General features: G+C 38.9%; 1 protein-coding gene across 2 annotated transcripts in view; it reads left to right on the top strand.

The window, feature by feature from the left end:
* The window catches only part of DGKI (diacylglycerol kinase iota), a 514,234-nt gene that overhangs the window by 321,813 nt on the left and 171,567 nt on the right, over positions 1-20,854 (top strand). For both annotated transcript variants that reach the window (XM_010804593.4, XM_024991169.2), the window contains exon 20: positions 16,088-16,287. In XM_010804593.4, the coding sequence (XP_010802895.2) occupies positions 16,088-16,287 (200 nt within the window). The remainder of the gene's footprint in view (positions 1-16,087; positions 16,288-20,854) is intronic.

Here is a 20,854-nt window from a genome sequence, read left to right as displayed (position 1 = left end):
AAGGAATCCCCGTACTGTCTTCCATAGTGGCTGTATCAATTTACATTCCTACCGACAGTGCAAGAGCGTTCCGTTTTCTCCACACCTTCTGCAGCATTTATTGTTTGTAGACTTTTTGATGATGGGCATTCTGACCAGTGCGAGGTGATATCTCATTGTAGTTTTGATTTACATTAATAATGAGCGATGTTGAGCATCTTTTCATGTGTTTGTTAGCCATCTGTATGTCTTCTTTGGAGAAATGTCTGTTTAGGTCTTTTCCCCACTTTTTGATTGGGTTGTTTTTCTGGTATTGAATTGTATGAGCTGCTCATATATTTTGGAAATTAATCCTTTGTCAGTTGTTTCATTTGCTCTTATTTTCTCCCATTCTGTGGGTTGTCTTTTCACCTTGTTCATAGTTTCCTTTGCTGTGCAAAAGCTTTTAAGTTTAATCAGGTCCCACTTGTTTACTTTTGTTTTTATTTCCACTCCTCTAGGAGATGGGTCATAGAGGATCTTGCTTTGATTTATGTCATCAAGTGTTCTGCCTATGTTTTCCTCTAAGAAATTTTGAGGAAAATTTTGAGTTTATTTTGAGCTTATCTTTGTGTATGGTGTTACGAAGTGTTCTAATACCACTTTTTTACATGCAGCTGTTCAGTTTTCCCAGCACCATTTGTTGAGGCTGTCTTTGCTCCACTGTATATTCTTGCCTCCTTTGTCAAAAATAAGGTACCCATAGGTGCATGGGTTTATTTCTGGGCTTTCTGTCTTGTTCCATTGGTCTATATTTCTGTTTTTGTGCCAGTACCATACAGCTTGGTGACTATGGCTTTGTATAATCTGAAGTCTGGAAGGTTGATTCCTCCAGCTTCATTCTTGTTTCTTAAGACTGCTTTGGCCATTTGGGGTCTTTTGTGTTTCCATATGAATTGTGACATTTTTTGTTCTAGTTCTATGAAAAATGCCATTGGTAATTTGATAGGGATCACATTGAATCTGTGAATTGCAGGTACCATTTATATACAAGTCTTTTGGCATATGTTTAGTGCAAATATAGTCTGCTTATTTTTAAATTTTTAATGTTTCTTTTGATGGGAAGAAGTTTAAACATTCTTACAAATTTCAGTTTTATGAGATAGGCATATTTCATGTTAGAGCTTTTTGTGTCCTTAAGAAATCTTTGCCTACTCCAGGAAAGGTTGGGAAAATATTCTCCTTTGTTTTCTTCTTGAAGATTTACAGTTTTAGCTTTTATGTATAAGTGTATGATTCAGCTCAAATTCTTGTATATTCTGTAAAGTAGCTTTAAAATTCATTTTAAAAAATACAATTATCTAAAACTTTGCAAGTTTCTTAATAACATGAGAGATGAAATAAAAGAATTTTATTCCCACTGAAAAATTGATGCTTTTGAACTGTGGTGTTGGAGAAGACTCTTGAGAGTCCCTTGGACTTCAAGGAGATCCAACCAGTCCATCCTAAAGGAGATCAGTCCTGGGTGTTCATTGGAGGGACTGATATTGAAGCTGAAACTCCAAAACTTCGGCTACCTGATGTGGAGAGCTGACTCATTGGAAAAGACCCTGATGCTGGGAAAGATTGAGGGCAGGAGGAGAAGGGGACGACAGAGGATGAGATGGTTGGATGGCATCACTGACTCAGTGGACATGGGTTTGAGTGGACTCCGAGAGTTGGTGATGGACAGGGAGGCCTGGCGTGCTGGAGTTTATGGGGTTGCAAAGAGTCGGACACGACTGAGTGACTGAACTGAACTGATTCCTGTCTTTAAGATATATATTTATCCAGTTTTTTTCCCAGCACTATTTGTGAAACAGACTTTCCTTCCATAGAATTGCCTATAGATTCTTTTCTTTGCGTAGAATTTCCGTTATTTTCTGTAGAATTGCCTTAGAGCTTTTGCCCCTTGATTGTATGTGGGTCTTTTTCTAAACTCTATTTTGTTTCATCGATTTGTTGATCCTATGCCACTTCCATACTGTTTTGATTGCTATAGATTTCTTTTAAGTCTTCAACCTGGTAATATAAATCTTTTCACTTTGTTTTTCTAAGAGTGTTTTAGTGATTACACATCTTTTGATTGTATACAGATTTTAGAATCAGTTACTATCTACAAGAAAAAAGTGTTGATTTTAATTGGGATTGCTTTGAGTCTATAGATAAATTTAGGAAAAATTGGCATATTAACTTTATTGAGTGTTCCAATCTAGAAACATGATCTATTTCTCTATTTTTCAGTTGTTCTTTAATTTCTCTTAGCAGTCTTTTGTAGTTTCAGTGCAGTTCAGGTCTTTGGATACCTTTTGTTAAATTCATTCCTGAGTATTTTATACTATTTAAGTAGTATTATTTTAAATTTCGCATGTAATCATTATTGCTGCTGCTGCTGCTGCTAAGTCGCTTCAGTCGTGTCCGACTCTGTGCGACCCCATAGACAGCAGCCCACCAGGCTCTGCCGTCCCTGGGATTCTCCAGGCAAAAACACTGGAGTGGGTTGCCATTTCCTTCTCCAATGCATGAAAGTGAAAAGTGAAAGTGAAGTTGCTCAGTCGTGTCCAACTCGTAGCGACCCCATAGACTGCAGCCCACCAGGCTCCTCCGTCCATGGGATTTTCTAGGCAAGAGTACTGGAGTGGGGTGCCATTGCCTTCTCCGAATCATTATTGCTAATACATAGAAATAACTGATATGTATGTGTACACAGGTGTAGATATTTGTCTTGCAACTTTGCTAAATTCACTCATTACTTCTAGTAGTTTCTGATATATTCTTGGGTTTTTCTGACCTAATTGAGTGGTTTGTAAATAGGGACAAGTTTTATTATTTCCTTGGGGTGTTAGTTCCTCAGTCGTGCCTTACTCATTGTGACACCATGGACAGGGGTCCACCAGGGTCCTCTGTCCATGGGATTTCCAGGCAAAAATGCTGGAGTAGGTTGCCATTTCCTTCTCCAGGGGGTCTTCCTGACCCAGGCATCAAACCTGGGTCTCCCACATTGTGGGCAGATTCTTGACCATCTGAAACCCCACATCTTTTATTTTTCTTGCCTTAGTGAATGAGCTGGCAATATATTGAGTAACAGTGGTAAAAATGAACATGCTTGCCTTTTTCCTGATTGTAGGAGGGAGCATTCAATGTTTCATTAGATATGAAAAACCCTTTATGTAATTAAGTAATTATGATTCTATGAACAGTTTTCTGAGAGTTTCTTTTTAAACCACAAATGAATGATGTATTTTATCAAATGCTCTTTTTTGGTATTTTGGAAGTGACCTAATTTTCTCCTTATCAAATGCTCTTTTTTGGTATTTTGGAAGTGACCTAATTTTCTCCTTTGTTTTCTTTATATCACAGATTCCACTGATTTTTTTTTAAAGAATTACTAATCTTGCATTTTCAAGATAAGCCTCACTTGATGTATTATCATTTTTTAGTATGCTGGATTCAGTTTACTAGTATTTTGTTAAGCATTTTTGTGACTATGTGTATGAAAGATACTAGTCTATAAATTTATTTTCTTATTAATATCCTTTATGGATCTTGGTATCAAGGTTATACCCATAAATTGAGATAGGAAATGTCTGGTTTTTGAAAGATTTGTATAAGATCGGTATTATTTTTTCCCTTAAGCATTTTATAGAATTTAATCCTCAGAGCTTGAGACTTCTCTTGAGGCAAGAGTAGATATAGAATTACTCACATTTTCTATTTCTTATTCAGTCAGTTGATAAACTGTATTTATCAAGGAATTTGTCCACTTCATAGAAATTAAGTCTGTTGGCATAAAGTTGTTCACAATGTTCTCTTATTTTAATGTCTGTAAAATCCCCTCCTTTATTCTTGATAAAAGTAATATGTTACAGACCTTTTAGTCTTATAATTTCATTTTTATCTCCCTTATTTTGTACTAGTTTTTTTTTTTAATGTACTACCCTTGGACATATATATAACCCCACATTTCAGTATTAATATTTTTGCTTTTATTATTATTTTGAAGAAATTTAGAAATGAAAGAACAGTCCATAGTCTGTTATGTGTACCCACATATTCACCATTTCCAGCTTTTGTCACTTCTGTTGATCAGATTTCATCTAGTATCATTTTGCTTGAGTTTGAACGATTTCCTTTAGCATTTCTTATAGGACAGTTCTCTTGGCAGTAAATCATTTCATATTTAATTTTTCTGGAGTGTCTTTATTTTATCCTCATTTTTTGGGAAGTATATTTGTATGAATACGGAATACTGGATTGACTAGTTTCTTTTCTGGCTTGCTTCAGCACTTTATTTTTTCTTTTTAGTACTTGGTTTATTTTTGGCTGAGCTGGGTCTTCATTGCTGTGAGGACCTGCTCTAGTTGTGGTGTGCGGGCTTCTCATTGCAGTGGCTTCTCTTGTGGAGCACAGACTCCCAACATGGACTCAGGAGTTGTGGCACACGGGCTCAGTAACTGGCACACGACTGTTGCTCCGCGGCATGTGGGATCTTCCCAGACCAGGGATTGAACCCGTGTGCCCTGCATTGATGGTAGATTCCTATCCACTGTACCACCAAGGCAGTCGCTTTGAAACTCAATATGTGGTTTCACTTTCTTCTGACCTCCGTGTTTTAGGGATGAACAGCCAGTTACCATCTGTATCACTGTTCCCTTGTGTGTAATGTACCTTTTTTCTCTGATTTTTAGATTTTTCTTCTGTGTTTAAGCCTCTCTGTGTTTGTTTAGCTTTTCTGTCACTGCTGTAAACAAATTACCACAGATAGTGGCTTAAGATCACACACATTTATTCATAGAGTTTGGGAGGTCAGAAGTCTAAAGTGGGCGGTTGGGCTGTGTTTCTTCCAGAGACTCTGGAAAGGACCCAGTTCCTTGTCTTTTTCCACTTGTTGAGGTGGTCTGCATCCCCTGGCTTATGGCCCTGCCTCACTCTGACCTCTGCTTCTATACTCACGTCTTGTCCTCTGATTCTCGTGCCTCCCTCCTTTGCTTGCAAGGACCCTTGTGAAGACACTGGGGGCCCCTTCCTCAGATAATCCAAAATAATCTCCTATCTCAACATCCTTAGTTTAATCGTAACAGAAAGGACCCTTTTGGCTTGTAAGTTTTCATAGTTTCTGGGCATTAGAATGCAGGCATCTTTTTCTTGGTGGTGCTTGTGGTGGGCATCATTCTAACTTCCACATGATTTTCTTTGTATTTATCCTCTTTTAGGTTCATTGATCTTTTCGGAACTGGAGTTTGACTTTTTCCCATAGATTTGGAATATTTTCATCTATGTGTTTTCTGCTCCATCCTTTTCCACTCTCTTATGTGTACTAAAGATGGCTTGTTGTTGTCTCACAGATCCTGGAAAACAATTTCATCTCTTGTTTTTCAGATTAACTAATTTCTGTTGTTCTGTTTTCACGTTTACAGACCCTTTCTTTTTTATGCTGTCCAGTTTGCTCTTAAATCAATTTAGTGGTCATTTCAAAAGTGTTTTCTTCATCATGGATCACATTTTCTTGCTTCTTTGTCTAGTATGATTGATTATATGCTGGAGAGATGATGTGTTGTATGGAGTCTGGCTTTTATTTTATTGTGACTTAGCTGATACGGTTTTAGCATCATATTCTACTAAGTCTAATGTAAGGGATGGATGCTACTAGGCTGGTGTTAAAAAGAAAAAAATCAATAGGGTGTGTTAGTTATACAGATTTGTTTGATCCCAGGCTATTGTTGATTGTTTGATTGTACTGTATTCACTCTGTCATAATACTGCAGATTTCAGGGGATTGATATGAAAATAGCTTGAACCCATGGAGATGATGATTTTCCAACCTGCACCATTGAATCCCAGGCTAGATCTTGGCAGAGAAGTTGAAGAGCCCCCTTTGTGGCTTTTTTGCCTCTCATTTACTCACCTTAATAGTTTAGTTCAGTTCAGTCGCTCAGTCGTGTCTGACTCTTTGTGACCCCATGAACTGCAGCACACCAGGCCTCCCTGTCCATCACCAACTCCCGGAGTCCACCCAAACCCATGTCCATCGAGTCGGTGATGCCATCCAACCATCTCATCCCATCGTCCCCTTCTCCTCCCGCCCTCAATCTTTCCCAGCATCAGGGTCTTTTCAAATGAGTCAGCTCTTCACATCAGGTGGCCAAAGTATTAGAGTTTCAGCTTCAACATCAGTCCTTCCAATGAACATCCTGGACTGATCTCCTTTAGGATGGACTGGTTGGATTTCCTTGAAGTCCAAGGGACTCTCAAGAGTCTTCTCCAACACCACAGTTCAAAAGCATCAATTCTTCGATGCTCAGCTTTCTTTATAGTCCAACTCTCACATCCATACATGACCACTGGAAAAACCATAGCCTTGACTAGACAGACCTTTGTTGGCAAAGTAATGTCTCTGCTTTTTAATATGCTGTCTAGGTTAGTCATAACTTTCCTTCCAAGGAGTAAGCGTCTTTTAATTTCATGGCTGCAATTACCATCTGCAGTGATTTTGGAGCCCAGAAAAATAAAGTCAGCCACTGTTTTCCCATCTATTTGCCATGAAGTGATGGGACTGGATGCTATGATCTTAGTTTTCTGAATGTTGAGTTTTAAGCCAACTTTTTCACTCTCCTTAATAGTTAATCTGCCTCAATTGAACAAAAGTAGAGAAAGACATAAGTATACCAGGAGGCTTCCCTAGTGGCTCAGACAGTAAAGAATCTGCCTACAATGCAGGAGATTGAGGTTCAATCCCTGAGTTAGGAAGATCCCCAGTCCATGGGGATGCAATGAGTTGGACATGACTGAGCAACTAAGAATAATAAATAATACAAGTAAACCACATTGAGAAGGAGTACTTAGGTTTATACATTATAAGACTCTTACCTGTTTCACAAAAACATTCTTGACCCATCAGTTCAGTTCAGTCATTCAGTTGTGTCCAACTCTGCGACCCCATGGACCGCAGCATGCCAGGCCTCCCTGTCCATCACCAACTCCCGGAGTTTACTCAAACTTGCGTCCATTGAGTCAGTGATGCCATCCAACCATCTCATCCTCTTTTGTCCCCTTCTCCTCCCACCTTCAATCTTTCCCAGCATCAGGGTCTTTTCAAATGAGTCAGTTCTCTGCATCAGGTGACCAAAGGATTGGAGTTTCAGCTTCAGCATCAGTCCTTCCAATAAATATTCAGGACTGATCTCCTTTAGCATGGACTGGTTGGATCTCCTTGCAGTCCAAGGGACTCTCAAGAGTCTTCTCCAATACCACAGTTAGTGAGTATTCAATAATGCCTAGATTAATTTTAATGAGCAGAAGGCAAGTTTTTTAAATAAAGCCCTTTCCTTTTCACTGTCTTCTGCTTCATACTGGTCATGCATTAGTCCTATGGCTAATACTGTCAAAGTAAGGCAAGGGACTCTAGATGGTATGTGGTAGAATTTGGGAACATGAAATTATTTCCTAGCATCATAAAATGCTAGTGTGAAAACAGGCCATAATAGGCTACCAAATACTTGTTATTTAACATACAGAGAAACTGAATCTATGGAGCTATTTTTGCTGTAAATAGTGACTCATATGGATAATAATGAAGTGAATTGCAATACAATTGCTGATTGTATATAGACTGCTTACAGAATGCATTGAAGTAGGATTTTAAAACATACCCATATCCTGAAATCTTAATATTTGATAAAATGGAAAACAATAAAACTTAATGGCATTGCTTCATGGCAATAAAACAGCATGTAAAAACTTGTATAAATAAATGTGGAGTAGATGATAATGGTGCCACTGCAAATTACTTAATAATTTCTCATTTTGGTGACTAAGGTTGTGTGTCAGACAGGGGAAATAACCCATGTGAGGTAGTTCAATTGAGGAAATTTAATCCAGTGGACTAATTATGGGATGTTAGAAAAAGAACTGGAAGGAAGTAACCTGTAGATAGCTATCCATGGATTGGCAACTGCAGAAATTATCTGCAACCTCCAAAGCTGGAGGGATAAAGGGAAGAGACGATATTACCAGCACTCAGGAGCCAGGGCCACTAGGCAGGGGTGGAACCCTGGAGAAGTGACATTGATGGGTTCTGCAGCAAGGGTCATCAGGCAGGAGCTGGGACTCCAGAGGAAGGAATCAGGCCACGAGAGCTGGGGTCACTGCTATAGTTTGCTGCCTGTCTGGGCTGGACCATAGAGTCAGGGGTGGCTGGGCGAGAGTGCTAGCCTGTGGGAAATGGAAGCACAGAGAAGAATCAGCCACAGCCAGATACTGCTTGAGAAAAAGAGAGCTAAGGAGAAAGATTTGCTCTCTCCTGTCTTTCTCCCAGCTAATTTTTATATTTATATTTTTGTTTCTTATTCCTAGTCCTTTAATACATCTGAGTTGATAATGTGTATGATGTGAGCTAGAATACTAATTTTTCTCTATTATAGGAAGAAGTATTCCCAGCACCATTTGCTAAATTATCTATGATTTCTCCAGTAATTTATAATCCCATATTCAAATATTCTGCATCCTCATGCATATGGGTTTATTCAGTGCTTTCAATTCATTTCCTTTGACCTTTATGTCTTGTCTTGTGCAAACACCTCTATTTGAATTACACATCTCAATATTTAATAAGGATCATCTATTTTTCTTTGTTTTCAGAAGGTTCTCAGTCGTTTGTGGACCTTATTCTTTGGAATTAATTATAGAATTGGTTTGACAAGATTCTTCACAGTAGTATTTCTCGTATTCACTTGGAATTACATTGAATGTATTATTTTGGAGGAAATTAATATTATTAGAGTATTAAATTGTCCCATCCATGAGTATGGCATGACTTTCCATTTCTTTAAGTTTTCCTTTGTGTCTCCAATAGTTTAAAATTTTTCTGCCTAAGAGTCTCATGCATTGCTTTGTTGATTTTGTTGGTATTATATGACATCCTACTTTTTTAATGTTTTTTATTATGATTTTGCTTAGTTATGACCAGGAAAGGGGAATGCTATTGTATTTTTTATTTGATAGCGTACCTTTCTTATGAGGTTTAATTCTTGGCCTGTGAATTTTCTTGGAATTTCTATGTATGGGATGATACCTGTGGGAATATTACCAGGTTTGCTTTTTATTTTCTTCCAAACCTTTTTCTTCCAGTTTTATTTTCTTGACTGACTATGTTGTTTAAGATCCTCCACTACTATGCTGAAAACTTGCATTACTGGTGGAACATTTTGTCCCTTGAAAGGAATGCTTTCATATTTTCTTAATTCCAAATAATGTTTTCTCTAGGAGTTTTGGTAGATGACTTTTATCAGTTAAATAAGTTATGTCCTATTCCTAGTTTTCCAACAATTGATTCTAAAAGGCACTGACTTTATTTTTTTCTGCATCTTTTGGATGATAATGGTTTTTTCACTTAAAATGTAATGTGGTGAAATTGTATTTCCTTTTTTGCTTTATTTTATTTTTATTAAAGTATAATTAATTTACAGTGTTGTGTTAGTTTCAGGTGTACAGCAAAGTGATTCGGATATGTGTGTGTGTGTGTATATTCTTAGATTCTATTCCATTTTACAAGATAGTGAGTATAGCTCCCTGTTAAGTCCTCATTGTTTACCTATTTTGTACATAGTAGTATATGTATGTTAATCTCAAATGCCTAATTTATCTCCTCCCAGCATCCCCCACATTTTGCTTTCCCCTTTGGTCACCATAAGTTTGGTTGGCATGTCTAGGAGTTTGTTTCTGTTTTGTAAATAAGTTCATCTGTATCATTTAAAACATTTCCACAAACTAGTGCTATCACATGAAATTTAAAATTATATTGGTATGTGATATTGGTATAAAATCCAGTTAAGATTTTGTTTTCTGTCGCTGCCCTTATCTGGTTTTGTTATCTTAGCCATAGCATCATTTCCTAAAATAAGTTTTATTAGACACTGTCTTTCTTTAAAACTTGGATAAACTTGTAAAACATCTAAGTCCACTTAGCACATTTTGGTGTGGGGTTGGAATGAGAAACGTTTTTGATAACTTTCAATTTTTAAAACCAGTTTAAGCTATCCAATTTCTGTATTTAGTATACCAATTTTTGCAGTTATATTTTCCCAGAAATTTATCTAGAGTTTCCAGTTTAACATATAGATCTTCATAACATGACTTCTAAACTTAGTTCATGTACACTATGCAGATACACTCACAGCTTACAGTTTGCAGAACAGTAACTGCACGTTTAATTGATTAAAACTGCAGTGTTCATAACATATTCTGGGAGAAGAGTTACAAATTTCCCAATGTAATATATGTCTTGATTTGAGTAGCTGCCCACAATATTCTTATTTAGAAAGGTATTCATGATAGTTATATGTGGGCTTCCAATAAAAATGTGTTTATGTTGCTTTCAAACTATAGAATATTCAGTTGCTCTGTTGATAAAATCTAAAGAGGAAGGAAGACACTTATTTCTGTTTATCATGCACATTAATGTCCTGTCTTATTTGGTTAGTATTTGATATCATGTACAATCACATAATATATTTATCCTCTTTTGCTATATTTTTTAATAAAACAAATTTTCCCTTTTTTGTTATTTGATATTATAAGATTACAAGATATTACAAGATTTGTTCATCTTTTAAAAAAAAAAAAAAGAACAGATTTTCGTGTTGCCGATTGTCTCCCGTGTTTCTTATCCACATCACTGACTGTGGCCTTGGGCATTTCTGTTCAGGGACTGGGTCTGGGAGTCAGAGCCCAGTCTCCCCTGTCAGTGGGGAGAAGGAAATGTCAGAGGACTTGCCTTCTTTCTCTTCTAGTCTCCCAACCCAGAGTTGTCCATCCTGTCATCTGGCAGCAGGTGGAATAAGGATGTGAGTAGTAACAAGGAGGATAAGATTTGAAGAGAGATGAAGAATGGTATTCTGGGGAGGAGCATATTGTGGAAAGACAGAAGATCTCGTGCTATTCCTGTGGCCTTAAAGTTGTTAGTGACTGTAGGACAGTAAATGGCAACAGATGTACTTAGCTTTGTTTTCCTCCAAATTCATATACTACTGAAAAGGCAATATTTGACATTTTCGCAACAATATAATACATGTTAGGTTGAACAGACAATTGAATATCTGTCATTAATATACCAATAGATTTTTTATTGGTGGATTCAAAAATCCTGGACATGATTATGGTTGTTAGAGCCTGTGCCTTATAGGATGTGAAGCCTACACCCATCTGAATGATGAAAAATACCTATTTCTAACAAGTCTTTTAAAAATTACCTTTAGTCTAGCTTCTTCCAAAAATAAATTACTATGGTTGTGCTAACACTAATAGAGCTGTCTTTATTCTGAGAAGCTAATTACTATAATTCCTCTTGTGCCTGTGCAGCGATCCTGGATTGATTCTGAAATGCCAGTGGAACTGCCACTGACAGCTATTTACCTCTGTTTGTTGCACTTGCTATCGATCTACCATTGAGTCTGAGAATATGCTTTAAACATGCTCTATGGTACTGTGGGAGCCTTCTGATACCAAGGGGTTGGAAAGTATTTAAGTAGTTTCAAGTCCTGTCAGACCCAAGGAGTAACTTACTTACTTGGCTGCTTCTGCATTTTTATTTGTCATTGAAAAGTGAAAGTGAAAGTCGCTCAGTTGTGTCCGACTCTGTGCGACCCCATGGACTATAGCCATCCAGGCTTCTCTGTCTCTGGAATTCTCCAGGCAGGAATACTAGAGTGGGTAGCTGTTTTCTTCTCCAGGGGATCTGCCCGATCCAGGGATTGAACTGGGGTCTCCTGCATTGCAGGCAGATTCTTTACCAGCTGAGCTACCAGAGAGGCCCTTTATTTGTCATTAGGCCTAGTCAAGACTGAGGAAAAAGGAAGAAACTGGTATTTCTCCCACTGAATGAAGGGATACAGCTTTGTCAGATACATATTGGACTGCGAATTACTTGAAGACAAGGGAAATATATTGGGAAAGTCCTGGAGATGCTAATAGTGCGTCAAATCCATAGATTAACTTAAATGGGTCATTTAAGTACAATCAGAGAAACTTTCAGCTGAGTAACAGGATTGGGTAATAGGCTAGAAAGAATTTTAGTAAATTCTTACTTCATTCTCCTCTGCCTCCTTGTTCTACTAATTGAATAAAATTGTATGTAAGGGTTACAATTGAATGCTTTTTAACATCAAACGTGTTCAATAATAATAAGTTCTTTTCAGTTTTTGTTCTATTTTCTTTCCCTCCTTTCTGTTCCTTTGTGTTTCTTTTATCTTTGCATTTATACATAAACAGGTTTCTATTGTTCAGATTAATATGAGTGCAAAAATAGCTCAAAGCACAAAATAAATCCAAATACCTGGGAACCAAATTAGTGGAAGTTGACTTCACAAATCTCAGTTAACAAGTTTTTATTCCTCATTCATAAGATAGAGGTGAGAAGTATGGAAACAAGCTGATAATATGTAGATTTCCCTTTTTGAGTGAATCTTTTAGATTTTGAGCTACAGTTAGTATTAACTCCTTTTAAAGATTTGTTTCAGATCAGATCAGATCAGTCGCTCAGTCGTGTCCAACTCTTTGCGACCCCATGAATCGCAGCATGCCAGGCCTCCCTGTCCATCACCAACTCCCGGAGTTCACTGAGACTCACGTCCATTGAGTCAGTGATGCCATCATTATAAATTGATACTCAAATGCATTATAATAGAACCTTAAAGGACAGAAATGGTATGGACCTAACAGAAGCAGAAGATATTAAGAAGAGATGGCAAGAATACACAGAAGAACTGTACAAAAAAGATCTTCACGACCCAGATAATCATGATGGTGTGATCACTGACCTAGAGCCAGACATCCTGGAATGTGAAGTCAAGTGGGCCTTAGAAAGCATCACTACGAACAAAGCCCATGGAGGTGATAGAATTCCAGTTGAACTATTCCAAATCCTGAAAGATGATGCTTTGAAAGTGCTGCATGCAATATGCCAGCAAATTTGGAAAACTCAGCAGTGGCCACAGGACTGGAAAAAGTCAGTTTTCATTCCAATTCCAAAGAAAGGCAATGCCAAAGAATGCTCAAACTACCGCACAATTGTACTCATCTCACATGCTAGTAAAGTAATACTCAACATTCTCCAAGCCATGCTTCAGCAGTATGTGAACCGTGAACTTCCTGATATTCAAGCTGGTTTTAGAAAAGGCAGAGGAACCAGAGATCAAATTGCCAACATCCGCTGGATCATGGAAAAAGCAAGAGAGTTCCAGAAAAACATCTATTTCTGCTTTATTGACTATGCCAAAGCCTTTGACTGTGTGGATGACAATAAATAAACTGTGGGAAATTCTGAAAGAGATGGGAATACCAGACCACCTGATCTGCCTCTTGAGAAATTTGTATGCAGGTCAGGAAGCAACAGTTAGAACTGGACATGGAACAACAGACTGGTTCCAAATAGGAAAAGGAGTACATCAAGGCTGTATATTGTTACCCTGCTTATTTAACTTATATGCAGAGTACATCATGAGAAATACTGGACTGGAAGAAACACAAGCTGGAATCAAGATTGCAGGGAGAAATATCAATAACCTCAGATATGCAGATAACACCACCCTTATGGCAGAAAGTGAAGAGGAACTAAAAAGCCTCTTGATGAAAGTGAAAGAGGAGAGTGAAAAAGTTGGCTTAAAGCTTGACATTCAGAAAATGAAGATCATGGCATCCGGTCCCATCACTTCATGGGGAACAGATGGGGAAACAGTGGAAACAGTGTCAGACTGTATTTATTTGGGCTCCAAAATCACTGCAGATGGTGACTGCAGCCATGAAATTAAAAGATGCTTACTCCTTGGAAGGAAAGTTATGACCAACCTAGATAGCATATTCAAAAGCAGAGACATTACTTTGCCAACAAAGGTCCATCTAGTCAAGGCTATGGTTTTTCCTGTGGTCATGTATGGATGTGAGAGTTGGACTGTGAAGAAGGCTGAGCGCCGAAGAATTGATGCTTTTGAACTGTGGTGTTGGAGAAGACTCTTGAGAGTCCCTTGGACTGCAAGGAGATCCAACCAGTCCATTCTGAAGGAGATCAGCCCTGGGATTTCTTTGGAAGGAATGATGCTAAAGCTGAAACTCCAATACTTTGGCCACCTCATGTGAAGAGTTGACTCATTGGAAAAGACTCTGATGCTGGGAGGGATAGGGGGCAGGAGGAGAAAGGGACGACAGAGGATGAGATGGCTGGATGGCATCACTGACTCGATGGACGTGAGTCTGAGTGAACTCCGGGAGTTGGTGATGGACAGGGAGGCCTGGCGTGCTGCGATTCATGGGGTCACAAAGAGTCGGACACGACTGAGCGACTGATGTGATCTGATTGAACAACTGTTAGTAGTATCTACTATAGTTAAATATACATCTAAACTTACAGCATAGCAATTCTACTCATTGTATGTATGTATCCACCAAGAAATACAAGAAAGTTTGCCTCAATAATAGCCCCAAACTTGAAACAGCCAAATGTTTACCAGAAGAAGAGTAGATAAATATACTTTTCTGCTGCTAAGTCGCTTCAGTCGTGTCCGACTCTGTGCGACCCCATAGACCGCAGCCCGCCAGGGTCCGCCTTCCCTGGGATTCTCCAGGCAAGAACACTGGAGTGGGTTGCCATTTCCTTCTCCAATGCATAAAAGTGAAAGGTGAAAGTGAAGTCGCTCAGTCTTGTCCGACTCTTAGCGACTCCATGGACTGCAGCCTACCAGGCTCCTCCATCCATGGGACTCTCCAAGCAAGAGTACTGGAGTGGGGTGCCATTGCCTTCTCCGATACTTTTCTATTACTCAGAAATAATGATAAGCAAAAGATGTCAGACATGAGACTATATGTTGGATGATTTATATGAACTTCAAGTTCAAACACATTGAATCTATGGTAATAGAAATCAGTTAGTGGGAGGTGAGAGGAGTATAAATAGATCGGAGATTGGACAGAAGCACTGGGAAACCTTCTGGTTGCTGTAAATTGCCTAAAACTTAATCTGGATGGAGATTCACATATGTGTATAAAAATGTTCATCAAACTGTATAAGACAGTTTGGGCACTCTCTATGTATGCTGTAACCAAACATATTATTTGATTTTAGTTCATCCTTGTAAGGGTGAGTGATACTAAAGTAATTTTTTTTTTTTTTTTTTACTAAGGCAGAGAAGTTATGCTAATTCATTGCAGAATTTTAATGTTGGATTGACTTTTCATTTTGTGGCTACTGTAGTGAACCAAGCTCTTATTGTGCTTGATTTTGATCCTCAAAGCTGCTTTACTTTTCAGAATGTTTTCAACTGAGGATTATTATTTTGCATTTCATTGATCTTATACAGATTAGGAGTAGTTTGAGGAGGTTTTAGGTAAGAAGGAAAAGCTTGCCTGAAGTTTGAAAATTTTTCTAAGGATGGGTAGCATATTTTAATATAATGCATATTTAATATATAACTATAATAATTATATAATATATAAATATATTTATATATTAGCGATAATATAGTGGCTGTCTTAAACTATGTATTTTGTCTTTTTTAATATTCTTTCTGTTTTGCACACATTAGTTATTTAATGGAAGTAGATAACAAAAAGAGCTTTTGTATTAACCTAACATGATTAAGGCTGAAAATACATAAAAGCAAAAAGTGGCTGTCAATGAGGATTTGTGATCAAGCTTTCAAAAGTTTAAACATTTTAGCTTATTTGTATTCATGATTTACCCAAGGTTTCCCATTTTACTCACAACTAACAGCTTTCACTAAGTGTTTTTCAAAGACCTTTAGATTATATGCAGTGGACTTGGGGTTTCTGGGTTTCCTGAGTAGCAATTCTTTTTTTTTTAAGATTTTTTTTTAATGTGGATCATATTTAAAGTCTTTTTTGAATTTGTTACAATGTAGCTTCTGTTTTTTATGTTTGGGTTTTTTGACTGTGAGGCATGTGGAATCTTAACTCCCCGACCAGGGATTGAACCCGCACACCCTACATTGAAAGGCAAAGTCTTAACCACTGGACCACCAGGGTAGTCCCTCCTGAGTAACTCAGGCACTAAGCTCTTGCTTCCTTTTGCCTCTTGTCTTTACAGGCTGCCCTGCAAGTCGGAGGCCATGGAGAAAGGCTGCACCAGTGTCGGGAGGTCATGCTGCTAACTTACAAATCCATCCCCATGCAAGTGGATGGGGAGCCCTGCAGGTTGGCCCCGGCTATGATTCGGATCTCACTGAGGAATCAGGCCAACATGGTGCAGAAGAGCAAGAGGAGAACGTCCATGCCTTTACTCAATGAGTGAGTCTGCCCTCGCCCACCTTTGTGAACACGGAGACCGTGGCAAGCAGGGCACTGAGCATGTGCGTGGCCGGAGGCCTCCCTGTGCTGAGAGAGGAGAATAGTCCAGGGACCTCAGCTGTCCCTTGGTCTCTTGCACATATTTCTTCTTCATGTTTACTATACGGTGACCACACGCTTCTTTCAGGAGTAATTGTTGTATGTTAGATTGATGATGCTTTTTCACCGACCACCCCCTTGAGTATATATTGACTGGGACCAGCAGAAAATCATTGAGTGGTTCAGGGTCATAAAACCTGTCTGGTTAAACGTGTTTGCTTTCATTTTAAGAAGGCACTGTTGGCCTCCTCTTCTTGACCCTGGTCACTTGGAGATTGTTGGTTTCTCCAGGGCAGAAGGTTGGCAGAACTGGGTTTTGGCTCACCTCTCCCCATATTGCATCTCCTTCTGCTTGTTAGTGGACTGTCCCTTTCCCAATGCTCCCAGTTTGGAGTGCATATTCTCTGATGCTTCGACTCAGTTTTTCCATTGCTGGAGAGCATCCTGTTATCTAATAGATGAGACCTGACCCATGACTCAATGCCTGAACAAAATGTAGCCCTCCTGGACCCTTTCCTTTCTTGGGTGCTTTGATAAACTGATTTGGAAAAGGTGATAATGACTGGCTATGTTGAGTGCATATTCATTTTATAGAGTCCCTTTATCTAATTTTTTTTTCAATTGTATTTCCATTTATTAGCAATAAAAACATAGAAACCAAAATTAAAAACAATACCATTTACAATCACTCAAAAACCAAAATACATACATATAAATTTAACAACACATGTACAGTATTTGTATACTGAAAACCACAAAGCTCTGGTAAAAGGAAACCAAAAAAAATCTTAAGTAAATGAAGATATATAATCATTTTAATAATTTGGAAAACTCAAGGCAGTTAGGATGTTGATGATCACCAGATTAAGTTATTGATTTAATGCAAAGTTACCAAAATTCCCGTAATATATTTACAATGATTTATTTATAATTAAACAGATATTCGTAAACTTATAGATTCTTTGGGATTTGTAAGCTTTATTTTTATTTTATTTTTTTATAAATTTTATTTTTAAACTTTACAATATTGTATTAGTTTTGCCAAATATCGAAATGAATCTGCCACAGGTATATCTAATTTTTGATTGAAAAATGTCTATTTGGGGTTAGAGAAAGGGATGAAGAAACATGGGGATTTGGGGCATCGTTTTGTGCCTCTTCTATATATCATGCCCCTGTGTCTGACCTGACTTAAGGTAAGGCCATTTCTGGTTTGAATTTTGGCCATTCTTGTGTCACAGTGAGGTACCCTCGGAGGTGCTCCTCCTGTTTGTGGCCCGTGATGCATGGTTATGTATTTGTACTGAATGGCTGGCTTCCTCTAGTGCCTGCGAAGCAAGGGCATGCTTTGCCAAGGGCTTTACTGAGTCAATGTGACAACTATAGAAGTGCGTAGAATGAACCCATGACACAGGGGTCATGACTCTCTGCCAAAGCTTCGCCCCTGTTCTGAAAAGGCAGATGTTGAAGAGTAGCATTCAACGGGGCTCATAAAGCGTTTTCCTCTGTAGCCTCTGCTTCTAAGCTTGAGGGGTCTTCTCTCCTCTGCACCCTCTTATTCGAGAATCACTCTGTGCTTGCCCAGCATTTTTCCTAGATCCTTATCCACAGGGCTGGTGTAGTTGCCTTTTTCATTTTGTTTACATTTTGCAGCTAGAGAAACTCTAGGGTCATTTCGGCTGCTTTTTCTATCCTCCACCTTTCCCTGATATTAGGTTGGATATACACTTCATGAGTTTCAGGCAAGGTGTCAGCAGTAGTATACAGCTGGCCATACTCTCTCTTAAAAATGTTCAGAGTTAAGCTGTGAACTATCGGTTTGAGAGAATATCTGAACTACAAAGTGGTAAGTCCTCTCTGAGATAGTCCAGGTTGTTTTGGGTCACTTGTAGGTCACTTGTTAGCAGGGCTAAAATTTCTTAGTATCTACAGGCAAACAGCTCTCATTTTCATGCCTGGTGTTTCTACCGTTAATAGCCTTATCCGACATGTAATTATTTTGGGGTGTTTAGTTTCAAACAATTTTTGCCCTTGAGAAAAAAAAAGTTGTTTTTGCTCAGAAACTGTATTAAGAATTTATTGGGGCTTTCTTCACGTATTAAAATCAAAAGTAAAGAGTTGGGTTTTTTGGTACATGTGGTACATATGATGTGACTTCACAGATTAAGCTGCGAGGGTGTTCAAGAAGCGATTTCATCTCAAAAATGCAGTTACTTGCCACCAGGGGGCAGTGGTGCCTCCATCTAGGCAGCCTCAGACTCAAAGATAGACTTGGGTGAAATGGCAGTAATAATATTCTGTCCATTTCTTAAAAGGACATATATATATAATCTTAAAGATTAGCAAAGATCTTGATTCCAACTTATTAAAATTATCCTTCACCACTGCATTTTTAGAAAATCTGTCACCCACTACTCTTATTCACCCCCTGTGATTAGACCGCTTCTTTCTGTTTGGAAATCCAGCTTTTTCCACTAAATTTCCAAGTGGCGTTTCCAGTGTAAGGGAAGCCTGGCCACTGATACCTCCTTAGGTGTTTTCTTCCACGTTCTGAGTCTGTCAAGCTTTTCATTCTTTAGGCCACCGCTGTGCAAAGTTCACCTTTGCAGTCCAGACAGAGAGCAGTAGGGCCTGTCTTGAACGTATTTCTGCTCTCCTGTTGCTCTTCTTGAGTTTGTCCCTTCCTTCCTTTTCATCTGTTCGCTTTGGCTCGAGTTCACACTCCCATCGACACATCACCTTCCCTGAGAATCCTTTTCCTTCTGCTTCTGGCCATTCAATACACCACTCGGCGTTCCTACAGCGCTCTTGTTATTTCTGTCACACCATTTATCAAAACTAGTGTCCTTACTGGTTGACCTGTCTCCTCTGCTCTGGGGGGAGACCCTGGGGTTTTCCTCGCAGGGTCCCCAGTGCCTGTCTGTGTGCGGAGTCTTAATGTTACATGTTGAACAAGGGACTCCCACATGCACCAGATCTATAATGTCCCATCTGTTGCATTTCTCAGAAACCGATTCCAAAATAACATAAATCTAAAACTTTGTGAGTATAAAAATAATATAGAAAATCTCTTGATCGTATTTTATGGTAGCAAGTGGAAGATATATGCTTAAGAATTTCAAGATCTGGTACACATGGATGGCTGGAGAAAATCCCATGAGAAACAGCTAAATGGTTTTCATGATGCCCCTCGATCGTTACTTCTGCAAAAAAAAAAAAAATTCTAAAAAAGTATTTCTTGGCTTGTGATCCCATTTGCTATTACCATATACAAACTAAAAGACTAGCTTGGCCCATTAGGTTCACTATCCCCTCCTCTGCCCACCCCATTGATACGGAGCAAATGCCTTTATATGTCATTTATGGCTTATGAATCTACTTCAGATTTGATGCTAATAAATACCATCCACCCCAAAAGTAATTGAGCAGGTTTGTCTAGGTTCATATTCATGTATTAGTGACATGATAGCCAGATAAATCTGATCTTGCTATTTGAAAGGCACTCTTGAAGGAGATCAGAAGTTCTACATGAACTCAGGTCCTTAGGAAGATCTTAGCCTGAGTTCTCTAGCAATTAAGACAGCATTGAGAAGGGTGACTGCATACTCCAAGGGAAAGGTTTTCAGTTGGCAGACTCTGAATTGGGCAACTGGGTTCCACCATTCTGGGCTGCTGAGTACTATTGGTGATAACTGATAGCCCTTTGAGGATAATAAGGAGTTAATTCGTGGGAGGCTTCATATAAGAATTTACATACCCAGCAGAAATGAGGGAGTAGGGTTATAGGGAAAAGATGGATTGGGGAAAAGTGTTATACTGAAACCATTCAAATGGTCTGAGAAAGTAAGAGTTGTTACTAATAATATAAAAGTAACAGGAAATGTGGGGTTTCATTTCTTCAGTTCCACATTTTATCTTTTGTGGTAGCCATAGAAGATCCTCTCTTTTATTTTATTTTTTTTAAAGGAGGGGTAGAGAACAGAGAGAAGTCTATGGTTTCACTCCGCTGCCAAGAGTATCAGTGGAATTACAGCATCATTGTGATGAAATTAGGCCTTCTTGGTATGACCGTAAAGTTTTTGTTGGGTGGCTCTGTTCAAGATGGTTTTTCTTTTGACATGAACATTTCAACAAAGCCCTGGGCTCATGAGGACTATTTGTTAAACGATTCAGTTTACCTTGATTCTGTTGGAAGATGAGTCTACTGGGCCAGCCTACCACCCGTGTGTGTGTGTGTGTGTGTGTGTGTGTGTGTGTGTGTGTGTGTGTCTGTGCACACGCACAGATGGATGCCCTGTGAGACCTAGAGCCAGAGAGGACCGTGGTGCCCACAGCCCCGCGCAGCACTGCGCTCCTGCAGCAGCTGCAGGCGCCCTGCCTCGCGCCCCAGTCTGCGGCTTGCCTGAGCCCCGGCCCTGCCATGTGTCCCGTTGGCTTCGTCGCTATCACTGGCTTTTTGGATTCTTTC

This window comes from Bos taurus, chromosome 4 (assembly GCF_002263795.3).
Source record: "Bos taurus isolate L1 Dominette 01449 registration number 42190680 breed Hereford chromosome 4, ARS-UCD2.0, whole genome shotgun sequence".
Classification (NCBI taxonomy): Eukaryota; Metazoa; Chordata; class Mammalia; order Artiodactyla; family Bovidae; genus Bos; species Bos taurus.
Note: the sequence above shows the minus strand (reverse complement) of the source record. Positions and strands in the feature narration are given on the sequence as shown.